The 16,597-nt window shown below is 39.8% G+C and overlaps 2 protein-coding genes across 2 annotated transcripts; both read left to right on the top strand.

The window, feature by feature from the left end:
• The first annotated feature begins 7,866 nt into the window (after window positions 1–7,866).
• LOC149022514 (uncharacterized) lies at window positions 7,867–10,999 on the top strand. The gene is made up of 5 exons (XM_089150578.1): window positions 7,867–8,607; window positions 9,992–10,113; window positions 10,224–10,264; window positions 10,536–10,634; window positions 10,825–10,999. Exons 1-5 carry the CDS (start codon window positions 8,097–8,099, stop codon window positions 10,973–10,975), a joined length of 924 nt encoding a protein of 307 aa, XP_089006704.1. The 5' UTR covers window positions 7,867–8,096; the 3' UTR covers window positions 10,976–10,999.
• A 1,976-nt stretch (window positions 11,000–12,975) lies between these two features.
• Window positions 12,976–16,011, top strand: LOC149022513 (short-chain dehydrogenase/reductase 1-like). Its single transcript, XM_089147296.1, has 5 exons — window positions 12,976–13,099; window positions 13,186–13,429; window positions 13,516–13,593; window positions 13,696–13,881; window positions 15,345–16,011. The coding sequence occupies exons 1-5, from the start codon at window positions 13,077–13,079 to the stop codon at window positions 15,720–15,722; spliced, it is 909 nt and encodes a 302-aa protein (XP_089003422.1). The 5' UTR covers window positions 12,976–13,076; the 3' UTR covers window positions 15,723–16,011.
• The last annotated feature ends 586 nt before the right edge of the window (window positions 16,012–16,597 follow it).

Here is a 16,597-nt window from a genome sequence, read left to right as displayed (position 1 = left end):
AAGTGATCCAATTTGGATTTCTACTGGGACTCTAGCCTCTGCTCCATATGCTAGTCGGAATGGGGATTCTCTGGTGGTTGTTCTGGGAGTTGTTCGGTATGACCACAGTACACTAGGTAGTTCATCTACCCATCTCCCTTCGAGCTAGTCGAGCCTTTTCTTGAGCCCGTCGAGCATGGTTCTATTAGTAACCTCGACCTGGCCGTTACTTTGGGGGTAAGCTACTGAAGAAAATTTATGATCGATCCCTTGTTCTTTGCAGAATGTTGAGAATGCTGCATTCTTGAATTGCTTTCCATGGTCAGTTACTAATATTTTTGGAACTCCATATCTGTACGATACGTTATGTTTGACAAAACGCTTCATCTGCTCGGTACTGATAGTTGCAAGGGGTTTAGCTTCTACCCACTTTGTAAAGCAGCTTACTGCCACTACTAAGTATTCTCTTCCTCCCGATGCTTTAGATAACTTCCCTACCAAGTCTACTCCCCACCTTGCAAAAGGTATTGGGGATAGAGTTGATGTTAAAGGAACGCTGGGGGTATGGGAAATCTTTGCGTGTGCCTGGCACTTGTCACACTTCTTAACGAAGTCTTTGGCATCTTCTTCTAAGGTCGGCCAATAGAATCTTTGGCGTATAATTGTATTAGAGAGTGTTCGGGATCCTACATGAGATCCCCAGGTCCCTTCGTGAACTTCTCTTAAAACATTTGTTGCTTCTAATGGTCCCAAGCATCTTTGAAGTGGTCAGGTGAAGGATCTTTTGTATACTAGTCCGTCCCTGATCGTGAACCTGGCTGCTCTTTGCCTTATTGCCCGAGCAATTTTTTGGTCTTCTGGGAGTTGATCGTTGTCAAGATAATGTATGATCGGCTCCATCCACCCCAGCTCGGTTGAAATTTGCATGTGGTCGACCTTGTTTATGCTAGGGCTATCAAGCTCTTCAAGGTAGATCACTGGTGCTTGGACATCCATTCCTTCCGTAGCCAAGCGTGATAATGAATCAGCCTGGTCGTTTTCAACCCTTGGTACTTGAGTTATTTCTAGCTCTTTAAAGTACTGTTTGTAATTGTTGACTAGGTTCAGGTATTTCTCCATCGTTCTTTCTTTGGCTCCATAAACTCCCTTCACCCGATTTACAATCATTTGTGAATCACTTTTGATTTCTAGATGTTGAATGCTTAGAGCTTTGGCCATCCTGAGTCCTGCTAACATGGCTTCATATTCAGCCTCATTGTTGGATGCTTTAAACTTGAAGTGAAGGGCATATTTTATTTCAAATCCCCCAGGACTTTTCATTAATAGGCCTGCTCCACTTCCTTGCGAGTTGCTCGATCCGTCCACGAACAGAGTCCATCTTTTGATAGATTCTACCCCTTGCTCGTCCTCCTCTTGACTTGTTTCTTGTTTTTCAACAATGAAGTCTGCCAGGGATTGAGCTTTGATGCTTGATCGGGGTTTGAATTCTATTTGATGTTCGCTCAATTCCATTGCCCATGTCACCATCCTTCCGGCCATGTCTGGTCGGTGAAGGATCTTTTTGAGTGGTAAATTCGTCATCACTGTAATGGGATGAGATTGGAAATATAGACGGAGTTTTCTGGCCGCTATAACCGGTGCCGGGGCTTGTTTGTCCACCTTCGGGTAGCGAGTCTCGGCATCATTCGGGACATGACCGACATAGTAGACAAGGTTGTTGTATGTTACCCTCTTCTTGCACGAGAATTGCACTAACACCACCGACGAAGTGGCTAAATATAGTTGTAGCTCCTTCTTTCTGGTCGGCATAACGAGCAGGGGTGGTCGGGATAATTTGTCTTTTAGGTCTTCAAATGCTCCCTGGCATTCATCATTCTAGATGTTTCCTTTCTGACCTGCTACCTGCTTTAAAATTTTGAAGAATGGCAGGCTTTTCTCCCCTGATCTAGAAATAAATCTATTCAGTGCTGCCACCCGACCAGTTAGGCATTGGACTTCTCTGATGGTTTTGTGTGCTTTCATATCCAAAATTGTCCTGATTTTCTCAGGATTGGCTTCGATTCCTCTTTGGGATACCATGAACCCGAGGAATTTACCCGAAGATACCCCGAAAGCACACTTTTCAGGATTGAGCTTCATCTTGTATTTTCGGAGTACTTTGAATACTTCGCCAAGGTCAGTTAGATGATTTTCTTTTGAAATGCTTTTCACCAGCATGTCGTCCACATATACTTCCATATTTCGACCAATTTGATGTTTGAAGATTTTATTTACCGCTCTTTGGTATGTTGCTCCCGCATTTTTTAGACCGAAAGGCATTACTTTATAGTAATAGCTGTCCCTATCAGTCATGAATGCCGTATGCTTTTCGTCCTTAGGATGCATAAGGATCTGATTGTATCCTGAATATGCATCCATGAAACTGAGCATTTCGTGTCCTGCTGTTGCATCTATAAGAAGATCGATTCTTGGTAGTGGATAGTGATCCTTTGGGCAGCCATTGCGGGTGGTTTGTGCGTTTTATAAAGGCCCGATTGTTTTAGCTTTTGCACTCGACGCTTCGAATGGCTTCATGTTTTTCAATGGCGAAGTTTCTTCTTTTCTGAACAACCGGAATTGCCTGTGGATCAATACAGAGTTTATGCTCAGCCACCTCCCTGTCGATCCCTGGCATGTCTTCAGCTGACCAAGTGAAAACATCAGAATTCTTTTTTAGAAACTCAGTGAGCTCTGATTTGAAATCTGCTTCTTGTTCGGAACCGATCATGGTACCTTACTCCTTCTGGTCGGGATTGAAGTGGATTCTTTCTAGCTTTTCCACTTGGTTCAGCTCTTTGCAAGGTTTCTTCATCACGGTCGTCCCTGACTTCAATGGTCATGGTCGAGTTCGTCCTTTTCTTTTTCCGCATGTAGTCGTTGTAACTTTGCTGGCTACTTTTCTGGTCGGCTACACATTCTCTAATTCCCTCAGTGGTCGGGAATTTCATCTTCATGTGTAGCGAGGAGACCACTGCTTCAAGTGCGCAGAGGGTTGGTCGTCCTATGATTGCATTGTATGCTGATAAATCTCGTACGACCATAAAATTAGTCTGTACGATTCTATCTCGTGGGTGCTCTCCAATCCGTAGCTCTAATCGGATCGTTCCTTTTGCTCAGGTTGATGATCTCGTGAAACCATAAAGCTGGGTTTCGCATGGGACGAGCATATTTTCTTTTAGCTTCATCTTTTTGAACGCGTCTAAAGATAATATGTCCGCTGACGATCCAATATCCACTAGGACTCTATGGATTTCAGTTCCTTCCAGGAGATTTTTCACTACCAAGGCATCATCATGAGGGATTGTGATATCCCGTAGATCCTTGGAAGAGAAAATTATTGGCTCAGTAGATATATTTTTATGGGTTTCAGTATTCCCAATATATCGTACTTTTCTTTTTGCTTGTCGATTTGATTCTTCTGTCGGACCACCAAATACAGTATAGACTAGAGATCTTTTTCTTTGTTTTTCATCCGCCTCGAGTCGGCGTTTGGCCGGACTTCTTCTTTTCTTCCCCGTGGCTCGACCTTTCTCTCTTCGAGACGGGGTTGTTCGTGGTCGGCCATCTTCTTTAGGTTGGATATACTTCTTTAAGTGTCCTCGAGAGATTAAGTTTTCTATCTCCGTCTTTAGATTTTTGCAATCGTCCGTCCAATGGTCGTGATCTTTGTGATATTCACAATACTTTCGTTTATCACGTTTTCCTGGCGGTGCTCGGATTTTATCCGGCCACTTCATATGTCCTTGATTTTTGATTTGCATCAAGATTTCGGATATTCTTGTATTCAGTGGTGGAAGATTACTAATCTCTTGCTTTTTTGGGGATTCTGCTCGAGCTTTCTTGGTCGAGCTTATCCCTAACATCCTGGTCGGTTGAGCCCTTTCTCGACTGCTTCTTCTTTCGGCCCTTGGTTCTCTTTTTCGAGATTTTATGGTTTCCGAAATTTCTGCTTGTTTATAACATCTTTCATTCAGTTCCGCATATGTTTTTGGCATATCTTGGAGTAGTCGCTCTAGCAATCCTTCATGAGTAATTCCTTGGTATAACGCATGAAAGGCAATTTTCTCGTCCATGCTTTCAATTTGCATGGTAAGATTATTGAATCTTTGAAGGAAACTTCGAATAGATTCCGTTCTACCTTGTTTTATAGCAAACAAAGTGTCTTCTCTTTTCTTCAATCCAACTCCTCCCTGGAAGTGCAGCACAAACACTCGCCCTAGTTGGTCGAAACTCATAATCGAACCGCTTGGCAACGCCAAGAACCAGTCCAATGCGGAACCGGTTAAAGAGGCTGCAAAACTTTGGCACATGGCGGCCTCATTATGCTTATAGATTGACATGGTCGACCTGTAGCGAGTGATGTGACGTTTTGGACATTGTGATCCATCGAACAATATGAAAGTTGGGCATTTGAAGCTTTTCGGTATTTCGGCCTCAGAGATAGCTTGGATGAAAGGATCCTCTTTTAGAAAAGCATATAGCTCATCTTTCTTTGGATCGTTTAACTTGTTTACCTTCTCGTCTAACTCTTTGATTTGTTTGCTCAAACGCTCTTCCCGCTTGCTTGGTCCGAACTCAACTCTTTTTGTTTATTGGTTCTTTGAGAGGATTGTTGCTTGCTTCCTCGATCATTATCTTCGTTGATCAGAGGATCTTTATTTGGAATTTCTTTCTCAGATGCCAGGGACTTCTCGCCTACCTTCTCTTTTAACTTTTGTCCGTTTTCTAGAGATGGTCAAGGAGTTTGAATCGGGAATGACTAGGTGGTTATTCTTGCTTCCCTCAAATACTTTTTGAGTATTTTTAGGGTCGCATTCGGGGCAATTATATGACCCAAGGCCATCCCGACTAGTTCATTCAAGGAGGATATTTCCTCTCGAAGCTTTGTATGTTCCTTTTGGAGTGTCTCAACTTGATTTGCTAATGCTCCTTGATTCGGGTGTTCGGGGTTTTTCTCCCCTTGATCGGGATTTTTCTCCACCTGGCCGGGATTAATCTCTACCTGGTCAGGAATTACCGATTTTTCAGGTTGAGGGTTTCCCTTCGAAGCATCATCATCAACCTCCTTTTGGTTTACGACCTTCGCCTTTGATCGCACCATGACTTTTTGATGCGGTTCCATGCGTTGGAAGTCATGCATGACCACCGCTTGTTCATTGTGGGAACCATGTTTTGAAATTGAAAAATACATCTGTAATTTCTCAACAAAGTGTCTCTTCCCTTAATCTCCATAAAACCCAATAAATAATCACTGGAGCCATGTGATTTGATTTTTGGGACATAATTGATGGAGCATAAATAATAGCAATTTCATTATTTAAATGATGAACAATACCAGCAGTGTAACTATGCATGTAGCATTGAAAAAAGATAATGAAAGCATACATGTACCATGACATTTGTCAACAACATTGGATTCTTAACATACTTATGGTCTTTTTAGAGTCATGCCAAAAGCACGGTGGCCATTTTTGTAAATCTATTGAGGAACCACAAAATCTCATAAAATGAACTCGATCATGGTGCTGTAGTTGCTGAACCAGACTAATCTATCACCTCATCAATGTAAGGTAAAATATCTTAAATCACTGGATTTTCATCCAATGAAGCTAAAACACTTTTCAATGAAAGAAAGTGCATACTTTATGTAAGACCCAATTCAGTTTTCAATCAGATCCATAGGATATCATCTCCCGGAAAGAAAGAGAAATAACTGAAGTCAATTATATATGTTCTGAAGAGAAGTACCTACATCACCTCCATGGTTGATGTTTGATCGTTGATGAGATGGGAGAGAACTGTAATGTCGAAGTTTCCTTCAAGCATGCTGTTAAAAATCCTGGTCCACAGCTATCATGTTGAGCTTCAACGAGTCCATTGCAGTGATGAAATTCTGCACACACTCAGCCACGCTTGCCGCGGATCGTTGACGAATAAGCAGCAGCTGCTGCTGCCAGGTGTTCAACGGTGGCAGGGACATACATCTCCCGCTCGCTCGTTTCTTTGGTAGCCATTGCATTTGAATGCCAGGACTTTAAATTTGAATGTCTAGGTTTTGCTTCAGCAGAGGTGGCGGAGCATGATCACAGGTGGAATGCGTGGAAGGCTAGCTTGAAGCATAATTACTTCAATAATTGCTGGGCCATCATCTCATCCTTGCTGCTGTGCTCTTGTTGCTTATCCTCCCTAGTTGATGCTTGATTGTTGATCAATCATACTCTTCTGAAGACAGGAATTTTTGTTTAATTGATTATTCGTATCGTACAAAAGTCACGAAATCCTTGACCAGTAAAACGATATGCATGAGATCGACGGTAATCCATCTCTAAGTCTTCAGTTCTTCAAGTAGTCACCGATTTCAATAGAGCAGTAGTAGATTGACACCAGGCTCTAGCGTTATAAGTGCATATCTATCTTGCCAATAACAACAAAATCTCTGCCCAGATGATTCCAAAGCAACAACGATGGAAATCAAGAAGACCATACTCCGTTAGGATTAAATCAGAGGAAAAACGCTACCGCATCCTGGAGAGCAGCAATCGCTGAAGTATTACTTCCGGTGAGGCTTCTCTTTCCTTACATCTAAAGGGTATTTTGTATTTTCACAAATCAAAGCATGTGGTTCTCTTCTCTGCAATGTGATTTTACGAACACCAAAACACCCAATGGTTCTGAATATACGAGTTAGTTTACCAATTTTAAAAAAGGTAAAGTGTGAATCATACTTCAAAAAAGGAAAAAATCCGATCGCATCTGTTTTTCAGAAAACTGAGGGAGTTCCCATCTAATTGATTTTGCAATCTTACGGTTGGGAGCAACGGAAACACTTATGGTTGGATTACTCAAAAGTAATTTGAAGACAATATTACCTTACAAGGGAATTTGATCACCTCATTATTATTCAAGAGGCTTGATTTAGCATTCGTGATATGATCTGCACGGTGGCTTTTTGATCAAGGTTCCTTCCCTGTCACGAACCTGCAAGATACGAGCTCGACCTTGGGGGGTCGAGGTACGTCTCCGACGAACAAGTCAGTACTAATAATAAGATTTCAACTACTCAATGGAGAACTCAAGTAATTGATCACTCAAAATATGAATACCTGCCTCATAGTGTTTTACCTGAGGTGTTTATATAGAGTATAGTGATGGAGTTATATTTGGAATATGACTCTAATTAGAGTTGCCATAGGAGAGTAACTCTTTGGGAGAGTTCTTTAACCTAACTGGAACTCCTCTGTGGTTGTTGGTCGGTAGGACTCTACCCTTGTGAGGTTTCTTATCCTGTTAGGTTGATGCTGTTTATCACTCTGGTCGGTCCTACCATGAACCGCCTGGTCGAACTCTACTAAGTATTGAACCTGGTCGAATCGTGCAACTGCTGGTTCAAACCGGGAGATATAGAATGACCATTTTAGTCATTAACGGGTTTTCTTTTTTTTTTCTCAAACCCTTTCTTAAAAAAAGGAAAAAAAAAAAAGAGGGGGGAAAAAGGGGGGGGGAGGAAATTTTTTTTATAATGGGGGGAAGTTGTATTCTCATCCAAAGCTCTGTAATCCTGTATTTTCTTCATCATCTTCTTCTCAAATCGTAACTTCAATGTATTGATGAGCGAAAACAAAACGCGTACAGTAGTTCCCTTTATGGGAAAGGGTTATTCTTGTCCGTTCAATTGCCAGATGAAATCGCACACGTGGGAAATACAAGCTAGGGATGGATTGGAGAATAGTCTGGACTCAGTCCCCAGTTGTAGTGGGTCCCAGCTAAGATGACCTCACCCAATACCTGTTCTTCAGAGGACGAGAGAGTGTTCGCTGGGGCGTTGTAACCAATCATCATCACAGATAAGTTTTTGTTTTTTCGTTTTTTTCGTCGGTATGACAGATTAGTCTTATGAAGGCTTGCTGATGAGAACCAGAGAAAGCATGGAAAACACAGCAGCTCTGCTGTGCTGAACCTCTCTGCAATCTCCTCTCTCTCTCTCTCTCTCTCTTTCGTTTCAAGCTTCTTTTAATGGAGGCGCACGCTTAGTAGGTGCGCGAAGCAAACCCAGAGACGGCTTCGATCATCGCTCGGTGATGCTTGGGGTATTGTGCGCACGCCCCAAGTCTTGGTTCCTCGCGGTACTCGGTGTCGTCCACCCAATTGGTCATCCCCGGATTCCTGCAAGACCAATTTCCTTTGCAAGCGGTGGAGATATTACTCGGCGGCAGAATCACTCTACCGAGTGCCGCCTTAGCAGTATAGGCAATAGAGCCGGAGCAGCATCCATATGGCATGCAATTCTCCCCTCCGGTGGTGGAGATCGCAAGAGCTTCGATCATCTCAGATTGGGTATTCACCATGAACAGAAAGGAGAGGGTTCTTGGAATGTAGCCTTGGATGTACGACCTGCCAGATGGTTGCATCGCTCCGACTCTGCTTGGCTTCTCTTTGGAGTCTGCTCTTGTCTTTCGCCGTCTTTGGATTGTTGCGGAGCGAATTTGGGGGTTGCAGTTGACGAGAGTGATTGTGTTGATGATACCGATGAAGTAAAATTAGAACCAAATGACGAATGCCCTGTTAATTCTGATGGTTACAAGGTCACAGGTACTTAATTGTTTGTTAGTTTTTTTTTACAGATTTCGAATTGTATTTGTGGACTTTACTTTGAATACTTTTCTATTCTGTTCTTTATAACTACGTCGTTGGTGATTGCACAGGTATCTTTATTGTTTGGGAGATTGAATTGATTTTCTCTTATCCTGCTTTGGTTATCGATCAAAGATTCTCATTATTTAGTTGTCTTTTCGAGGCTAGTTTTTGGTTTTGGATATGCAGAGGCCCCTTTACTGACAATTTGAATTACTATTGATGTGATAGATCTCTCAATTGTTTACCACTTAGTATCTTTTTCCTTTATCAATGCAAAAAGATGCAGGGTTATCTGCTAACAGTTCTTAGATATTATGTAGTGTTTAAATTGTTTAGTCTCTTTTCTCTTTATTAATGATATTATGAGTAGGAAGTCATATTGCTAGAAGTTTTATTGAGTAGTTGTAGAAAAACTCAAAAAACTCTCTCTGTTTTCCTTCTGATAGTCAGTCTTTTGTTATCGAATTCAAATGCATTATAGCTACGAGACCCATTATCGAACGATACACTGGTTAATTCAAATCTATTTCCATACTCTACAGAGGCAAAAACCGTGGGTTTGTTTGATTAGGCTCCAAAATAGTATGAAGAAGCTGTTTAAATTGGTTAGTCACGTTTCCATTTTATTACGCAAAAAATATGGGGTTGCTTTGATTAGAGTTCCATGCTACCATGAAGCTAGCTAAACTGGTTTAAAATTCTGTGACTGCATGGGGTCTCTTAAAGGAAATTTTGATATCTTTCCTTCTATTGTGTCTGTTTTACTTGTGTGATTTTGTGTTGGGAAATTAATGCCTGCTCATAATGGTACTCAAATAGAGCTGATTGGAAAGCAAATGTCCACCTGGTCAATCAATTGGTTAGGTTATGCTGTTGTGACACTGGTGTATATACATTCCTTTTTGATGCCTTGGGCTTAGTGTGATGTATTTTGTTGCTAGCTAGGTCGACGTCCTACAGTTTGTGTCATTTCTTTGTGCTCCTTTCATTTTTTTTTATATTGTTAATTATTGTTTCGTCTATGATTCTCGTTGAGAACCCCACATAGTTGAAAAATAAGGCTGAGTTTTGGTGTTTTTGTATAACAGTACAATTACTTTATGTTCAGATTTTCTTTCCCTGGGTCATAAATTATGGATGACAAAAGAACCTTGTTTATTTTCATTTAAAAGGTCTAAAACAGAAAATGATTTTTATTTGGTAATTTTCTTCTTCTTATGCTTGTTTACTCAATATTGGTTTACTGGAGATCATGATTAAAGAGGTTTGAGAGGTTTGCCATATTTCATGGATAAAAAGTTTATTTAGACCAAAAGGAAATAACATTTGGAACTTTCAGGGGTGAATGCTGATGGTCGATGCCTGTTCAGAGCTATCTCTCATGGAGCTTGCTTGAGGAGTGGGAAAGAAGCTCCTGATGAAATGCGTCAGAAAGAACTTGCTGATGACTTAAGAGCTCGGGTTAGTACCACACCTGACATAGCATGTTTTCTTTCTATTTAACGCTTGAAACTCTTGCAGAGGCAAGAAGTATCTATCTTGTATTTGATAAAACAATTACTGTATTGTAGGTTGTAGATGAGCTGTTAAAGAGGCGAGAAGAAATTGAATGGTGAGTTTTTCTAGTTTAGTGGATTATTGATAATGTTTCAAGAAAAAGCCAGACCTCTAAACAATGGTAAAGGTCACTCCATTATGACCAAGCGGTCACAGGTTCGAGGCTGGAAACAGGTTCGAGGCTGGAAACAGGGGTAAAAGACTCTGTAAATTATGACCCTTCCCTGACCCTGTAATAGTGACAGCCTTGTTTACTGTGTACATCCTAATTTCTTTGTAATTGTTAATGGAAGACATGTTATTTACACCTCCCTTTTATTGTTCAGGTTCATTGAGGGAGATTTTGATTCGTATGTAGAACGTCTCCAGAGGCCATATGAATGGGCGGGTGAAACTGAGTTGTTGATGGCTTCACATGTACTCAGGTGGGGTTGTAAATAACAAAAAACTTCCTTAAAAACAACTTATTTGTAACAAATTATAGCTTTTTGCCATGCTTACGACATTAAGTGACTAAAGATCCTTTATGTCACCCCCTGGCACGCTTATTTGCTACTTCTATATTCAAATTGATATTAAATAATTTACCTTCAATAAAACATTCTATTTGTGCAGGATATCAATATCTGTCTTTATGAAGGATAAGAGCTCAAGTCGCCTAATTAACATTGCCAACTATGGGGAGGAGTATGGGGCTGATAAACAGAGCCCTGTGAAGTTGTTGTTTCATCACTATGGTCATTATGAACTGTTGGAGACTTTCTGATGTGGTAGATATCTGAAATAGAAATATAGAGGATCCATATGGAAGTAAAGAAGTTTTTTTTTTTTAGATCAGATAACTGAGTTTTAGCATAGTGTTTTTTACTGATGAGAGGTTTGGTTCTATACTGCCTTATGTTCAAGCAGAGGCTGGTGCCCTGTTTTCAGGAGATTGGATATTTGGTTTACTCTGTCAATTTCAATCAATACAATCTGTTTTTCTTCTTGGGAACTTTTTTAGCATGATGGGTGATAATAGATCGTAATGATAAGTCAATGCTTAAAGAAATGTTCTCTACAAATTTGTGTATGTTAGTCAGATTGTTGAGAGTTAAGGTTTCTGACCATCCCTACCTTGGGCCTTCCTTCTGTTCTTTAATTTTCTTTTTCTCTTTCTTTGCTACACTTTGATATGGATCCTCAGTGTTACAAATGTGAGTTCTAAAGCAGGGGCTTGACAGATAAAGTTGAAACTTGAAGAGGAAATGATAGTGGCTAGATTTCCAAGTCCATGTCCCTTTTTGATGAAGAGCAGAGCATGCTGAAGTCTGGACTAATTTATTATTTTGTGTATGACATTTTTAATGGAGGTTAAACAGCCTCTAAGCATAAACGGCTGGGGTTTAGAATGGGCTCTTCTGGGAGCATTGGAGCATTGGAGCATTGGTTGTTATTATTTGTAGTTTCTACTTCCTGTGTTTATGTATGGCTAAAGAGGTGAACCACTGGAAAATGTTAAAGCAAGGGCTTAAAGGAGATATGGATCCCTTCTGTGACTCTTGACATCTTCGACATCTTTGGAACAAGTTTAGAGGCAAAGCTTGCAGAAACTGGAACCGGAAGTAGGTCAAGAATGTCCTACTTACTGCCCCAGATTTGATTGATTCAATGGTTAAAGCCATAATCCTGATTTTAGTAGATTCCAACAAAATAACCATTTAGAAAAATGCTAGGTTTTTTTTTTAAATTATTGATTCATTATTTTTTTATGCAAATCCATTTTGGCACATGGGTCACGCGCTTAAACATCAGAATCTTCAGGCATTTACAAACATTTCTTTTCGCGCTCTGTGCAATCATATCACCATTTGTTTATATTTCTCGAATAAATTTTTGATAAGATGACTTGGAAAGAGGGACTTTTATTTGCGGGTCTGGATTTCACCTAGATTACAGAAAAGAAATGAACGGTTTGGATAAAAAGTATGAGGGTATAAATGTAAATAATAGTTTTCTTTTTAACCTTCAAAGGTTTTCTATTTAGAAATTTACAAACCAAATCCTCATCCCTTTCTCTCCATCGGCCGGACCTTTACCGTCGATAATCTCAAACTTGCAACTTCTACCTTCTTTTGCAGATGGCAGCTCCACTGCTCTCATCCTACAAAAACATCTACTTAAAGCAAAACCTCATCTTCATAGCCCCACACCCATCTGCCCAAAGCAAAGAAAAAGAGAGGAAGCAATTCAGCAAAGTGAAAGAAGCCCCAATCTCATCGCTTCTTGTCTCTCCCCATTTGGGTTTTTTGGATTTCTGTCTTTCTTATTTGGGTTTTTTGGATTTTTGTCTTTCATTGCTTGAATCTCTGTCTTCATATCTAGTCTCTCGAATTGCCAATGTGGTTACCATGGGTAAAATCTCCGAGTCGAAGTCCATCACACAGAAACAAAAAATTTAGATGGTGGGACTGTTGGTAGCGAAACATCTGGAACAAGAGAAAGTGTGACTTGTAGAAGCTAGTGTTCCGGTGGAGATAAATTCCAGAGAGGCTTGGTTGTTTTTTTCAGATCTCAACATCGGTTCTTCGTATAGCCCAAGGCAGGGACTTAATAATGTAAATTTGATAAATATCAGGTTTAAAGAAGTAAAACAAAAATTATTTATTTACATGTAAATTATTTACAACCGTTGGATCTCATATTGTGTACGTGGCAAAATCGGGACCCTTAGCTGCAGGCAGCAGGGCTGCCGCTAATAAAAATCCTGGAAAGAGGAGTATAAGATTCTCATTCAAAGAAAAAATATATCCCAGTGCTTCGAGCTCAGACATAACAAGCTACTGATCATCATCTAAAGGCCTCTCTATTTGGCGAAGTCATCAGCAATGGAAGGCAGCAACAACCCAAGGTTTCAACAATTACAACCTCAAAGTCTCTTGTACTTGAAAATGCATCTTTTAGATGATGGACTTCTGTGTTGATTTGGGTTTGTAGGTATGCAGTGGTCACTGGTGCAAACAAAGGTATTGGTTTTGAGATCAGTAGACAGTTAGCTCGTGAAGGTGTCACTGTCATTTTAACAGCCAGAGATGAAAAGAGGGGAATGGAAGCCACTGCATCACTCATCAACTCTGGATTGCCAAATGTGGTTTTTCACCCACTAGATGTTCGAGATTTGGCCAGTGTGAAGTCATTAGCCGAATTTGTGAGAAACCGATTTGGTAGGCTCGATATCTTGGTAAGATTGAAGATTATATATGAGCTACTTTGTTGTATTTGTTTTTGTTTGTGTTAGAGGGGGTTATTTTCTTTTCTTTCTTGCAGGTAAATAATGCTGCTTCAAATGGAGTCATTTGTGATGGTAAAGATCTGAAAGCTTTAAACATCAATCCTACAGCCTGGGTAAGTAAATCTTTGGATTTTTTGTTGGATAATTACATTCTTGATGTCGATATAATGTATCAATATTCATATTTTTAACGAATAAGATTGTGATCACTGCAGCTCTCTGGCAAGGCAGCCAAAATGGTGGAAGGAGTTATACAACAAACTTATGAGAAGGCAGAAGAATGCTTAGACACTAACTACTATGGCTGCAAAAGAGTCACTGAATCACTTCTCCCGCTGCTTAATCTTTCAGTATCAGGAGCAAGGATTGTAAATGTGTCTTCCCTAAGGTCAGAGCTTAAGGTATTCATTACTTTTAACACATCTCTCTTGTTTTGTTTTACTGTGTATAGGATGTATTGTTTCTCTACTCTGAGATTTCTGAATTCAGATCCTCTTTCTCATGTCTCACACTATCGGTAAGACGATCAGATGTTTTTCAATTTGCTGCCCATGTGGGGGTGGGTTGGTTACTCATGGGGGAGAACACTCTTCACACCCCAATCTAGAGTCTGGATTTGTTAACCCCCAAAGAGAGGGAGGGGACTTTTTGACACCACATGTGGGGTGAGGACCACACATCCGAACTCATGGGTCCCACACCGCAAGATCGATGAAACCCACCCTAGATGTGGTGCAGAGTTATGATTTTCATCCTAAGTCAGAAATGGAATATCCATTTATTTATGGATAACTAACATGTGTTCACAGGTCACATCAAAAGTTTGAGGTTAGATTGAGAAGATAATTTTTTTTTTTAATTTAATTTCAACCCTTTAATGTGACCTATAGACACATGTCACTCATCCATAAGTACATTTCCTTGTAAGAAATGGTTAGGATAAAATTCCACGGAATTCCCCTCCCTCCCTCATGGCTGTGGATCTGGACTTCCCAACCCATGCATGGGATGAATAAATAACTAGAGGGGTTTTTCAGACCTTCAACTAGTAAGGGAATACAAATGACCCTATGATCATTTAAGCTCCTCGAAAAAGATTTCTTCTATAACTTTACAGTAGCTAAGGACCGTTTGATAACTCACCTAAAAGCAGTTTCTGGCATTTGTTGCTTTAAGAACCAAAAAATAATCGGTCGAAAACCATTTAATTAGACTATTTTGTTTCAGATAATTTTTTAATCATAAATTATGAAAATTTCTACTTCAAGAAATAGTTTTGATGGCAATAACTATAACAATAGTTGTTGCATTTGTTTCTCAAACCAAAAGTTGGGTGAGGGCTAGGTTTAAGTGAAAGAATTTAGAGAGGGGTATTTGTGGAATTTGACAGTCGAAACGTAAGAATTTTTTTAAAACCCTGTTAATCATGTTTTTGCTTCCAAAAACAAGTTTTATTAAATGCCTAAAAAGGTGTTTCTACTTCCTGAAACAACCAAAACTATTTTGTGTTGTTTTTTGAAGCACAAATGCTTGGTGGGTTATCAAACAGGTCCTGAGTGCGTGGTCATGTTTTTAATATGATCACCGTGGCTATTGCTTGGGTTGCACTACTACATGAATTTAGAATCCTGAAGAATATTTCAGAAAATATGATAGCCTAAAGGGATGGGCATTATTCCAAATTGGTGCTTCCTATTGGGGCATGTAGGAACATAGGTTGCAGCCAGAATTTTGTCAATTTAACCGGTGACGACTTTACTTATAGCAAGAGATTGCATCCAAAATTAGCCATTTTAGTAAAATCTTTCTATTCTAATGAAAAGAAGTTCAATTTCATATTAAGATGCTGGTACATTTTGTGTAGAGATTTCCAGGTGAACGGATACGAAATGAGCTGGGGAATATTGAAACACTAACAGAAGAGAAATTGGATGGAATACTACAGAGATTCCTACAAGATTTCAAGGAAAATGCAATTGAGGCAAATGGATGGTCAATTATGTTGCCTGCTTATAGCATCTCAAAGGCTACCATTAATGCTTATACCAGGATTCTTGCAAAGAGGTACCCAGAAATATGCATAAATTGTGTTCATCCAGGCTATATTGACACGGATTTGAATTGGCATACAGGACCAATGACTCTGGAAGAAGGAGCTAAAGGTCCAGTCATGTTAGCTTTGTTACCCAATGGAAGCCTTTCAGGTTGCTATTTTGATGAGACAGAAATCTCAGAGTTCTAATGGGTTATAGTTTTGAAATTGTTTATGTCATCTGCATTTGGGGAAATATGTTTGATTTGCTATCCAGATGGACAAGTGATCTGTATTCAGCTATACCCATTTGGTTAACTTAATGGGACTTAATAATATGTTGAAGCTTTTTCATTATTTCTACTTTCATTCCATGCATTAGACTGATGATGTGATAGATTTCCAACTCTTCTGATTGGTCGGTTGTTAAACTGAGTGGTTTGCTTTTCTTGATAGAATCATCCAATGAAGATTGGACATGTGTGTTGTGTATTGGAGAGTTTTTAGGGTCTTGCTTGGTTCTTGCGTGTTAAATGCGCTGGACCGTCAAGCCATGCATTTGGGACAGTAGAATCGATATTTTGGTCAAAATTTCGATCTCAACTGAGATTTCAAATCCGACGGCTGAAATTTCAGCTTGACGGTCATGCAAATTCAACGGTCGAGATCGAAATTTTGACCGAGATTTCAGATCCGACAGCTGAAATCTCGGCTTGATGGTCATGCACATTTATCCAAGCTTTTTCTGAGTTTGTACCCGGTGTTGAAGGTTTCTATAAAAATATGGTGATTTTTCAGGGGGAAAATTTTCTTAATTATTGCTAGGAGGTTGTTTTGATGTCTGTGTCTTTTCTATGATTAGGCATAAATCATGTCATGCATGGATAGGTTTTGTAAAATCCAGTATAATGTCGGTAGAAATATAATGAATGATGTGGCATAATCTAAATAGATGTTATCAAGATGATTTGGCATTATATATAGACTATTTTGCCATGACCTTAAGCTACAACTGTGATTCACCAACTATTGTGTCAACACCTGCTTCTAGGTGAAATATTTGTATATTTTCAAATTACCATTCA

This window comes from Hakea prostrata, chromosome 3, assembly GCF_041222555.1.
Source record: "Hakea prostrata isolate BN-2017 chromosome 3, UWA_Hpros_2, whole genome shotgun sequence".
In the NCBI taxonomy this organism is placed as follows: Eukaryota; Viridiplantae; Streptophyta; class Magnoliopsida; order Proteales; family Proteaceae; genus Hakea; species Hakea prostrata.
This window is presented reverse-complemented; position numbering and strand designations above follow the sequence as displayed.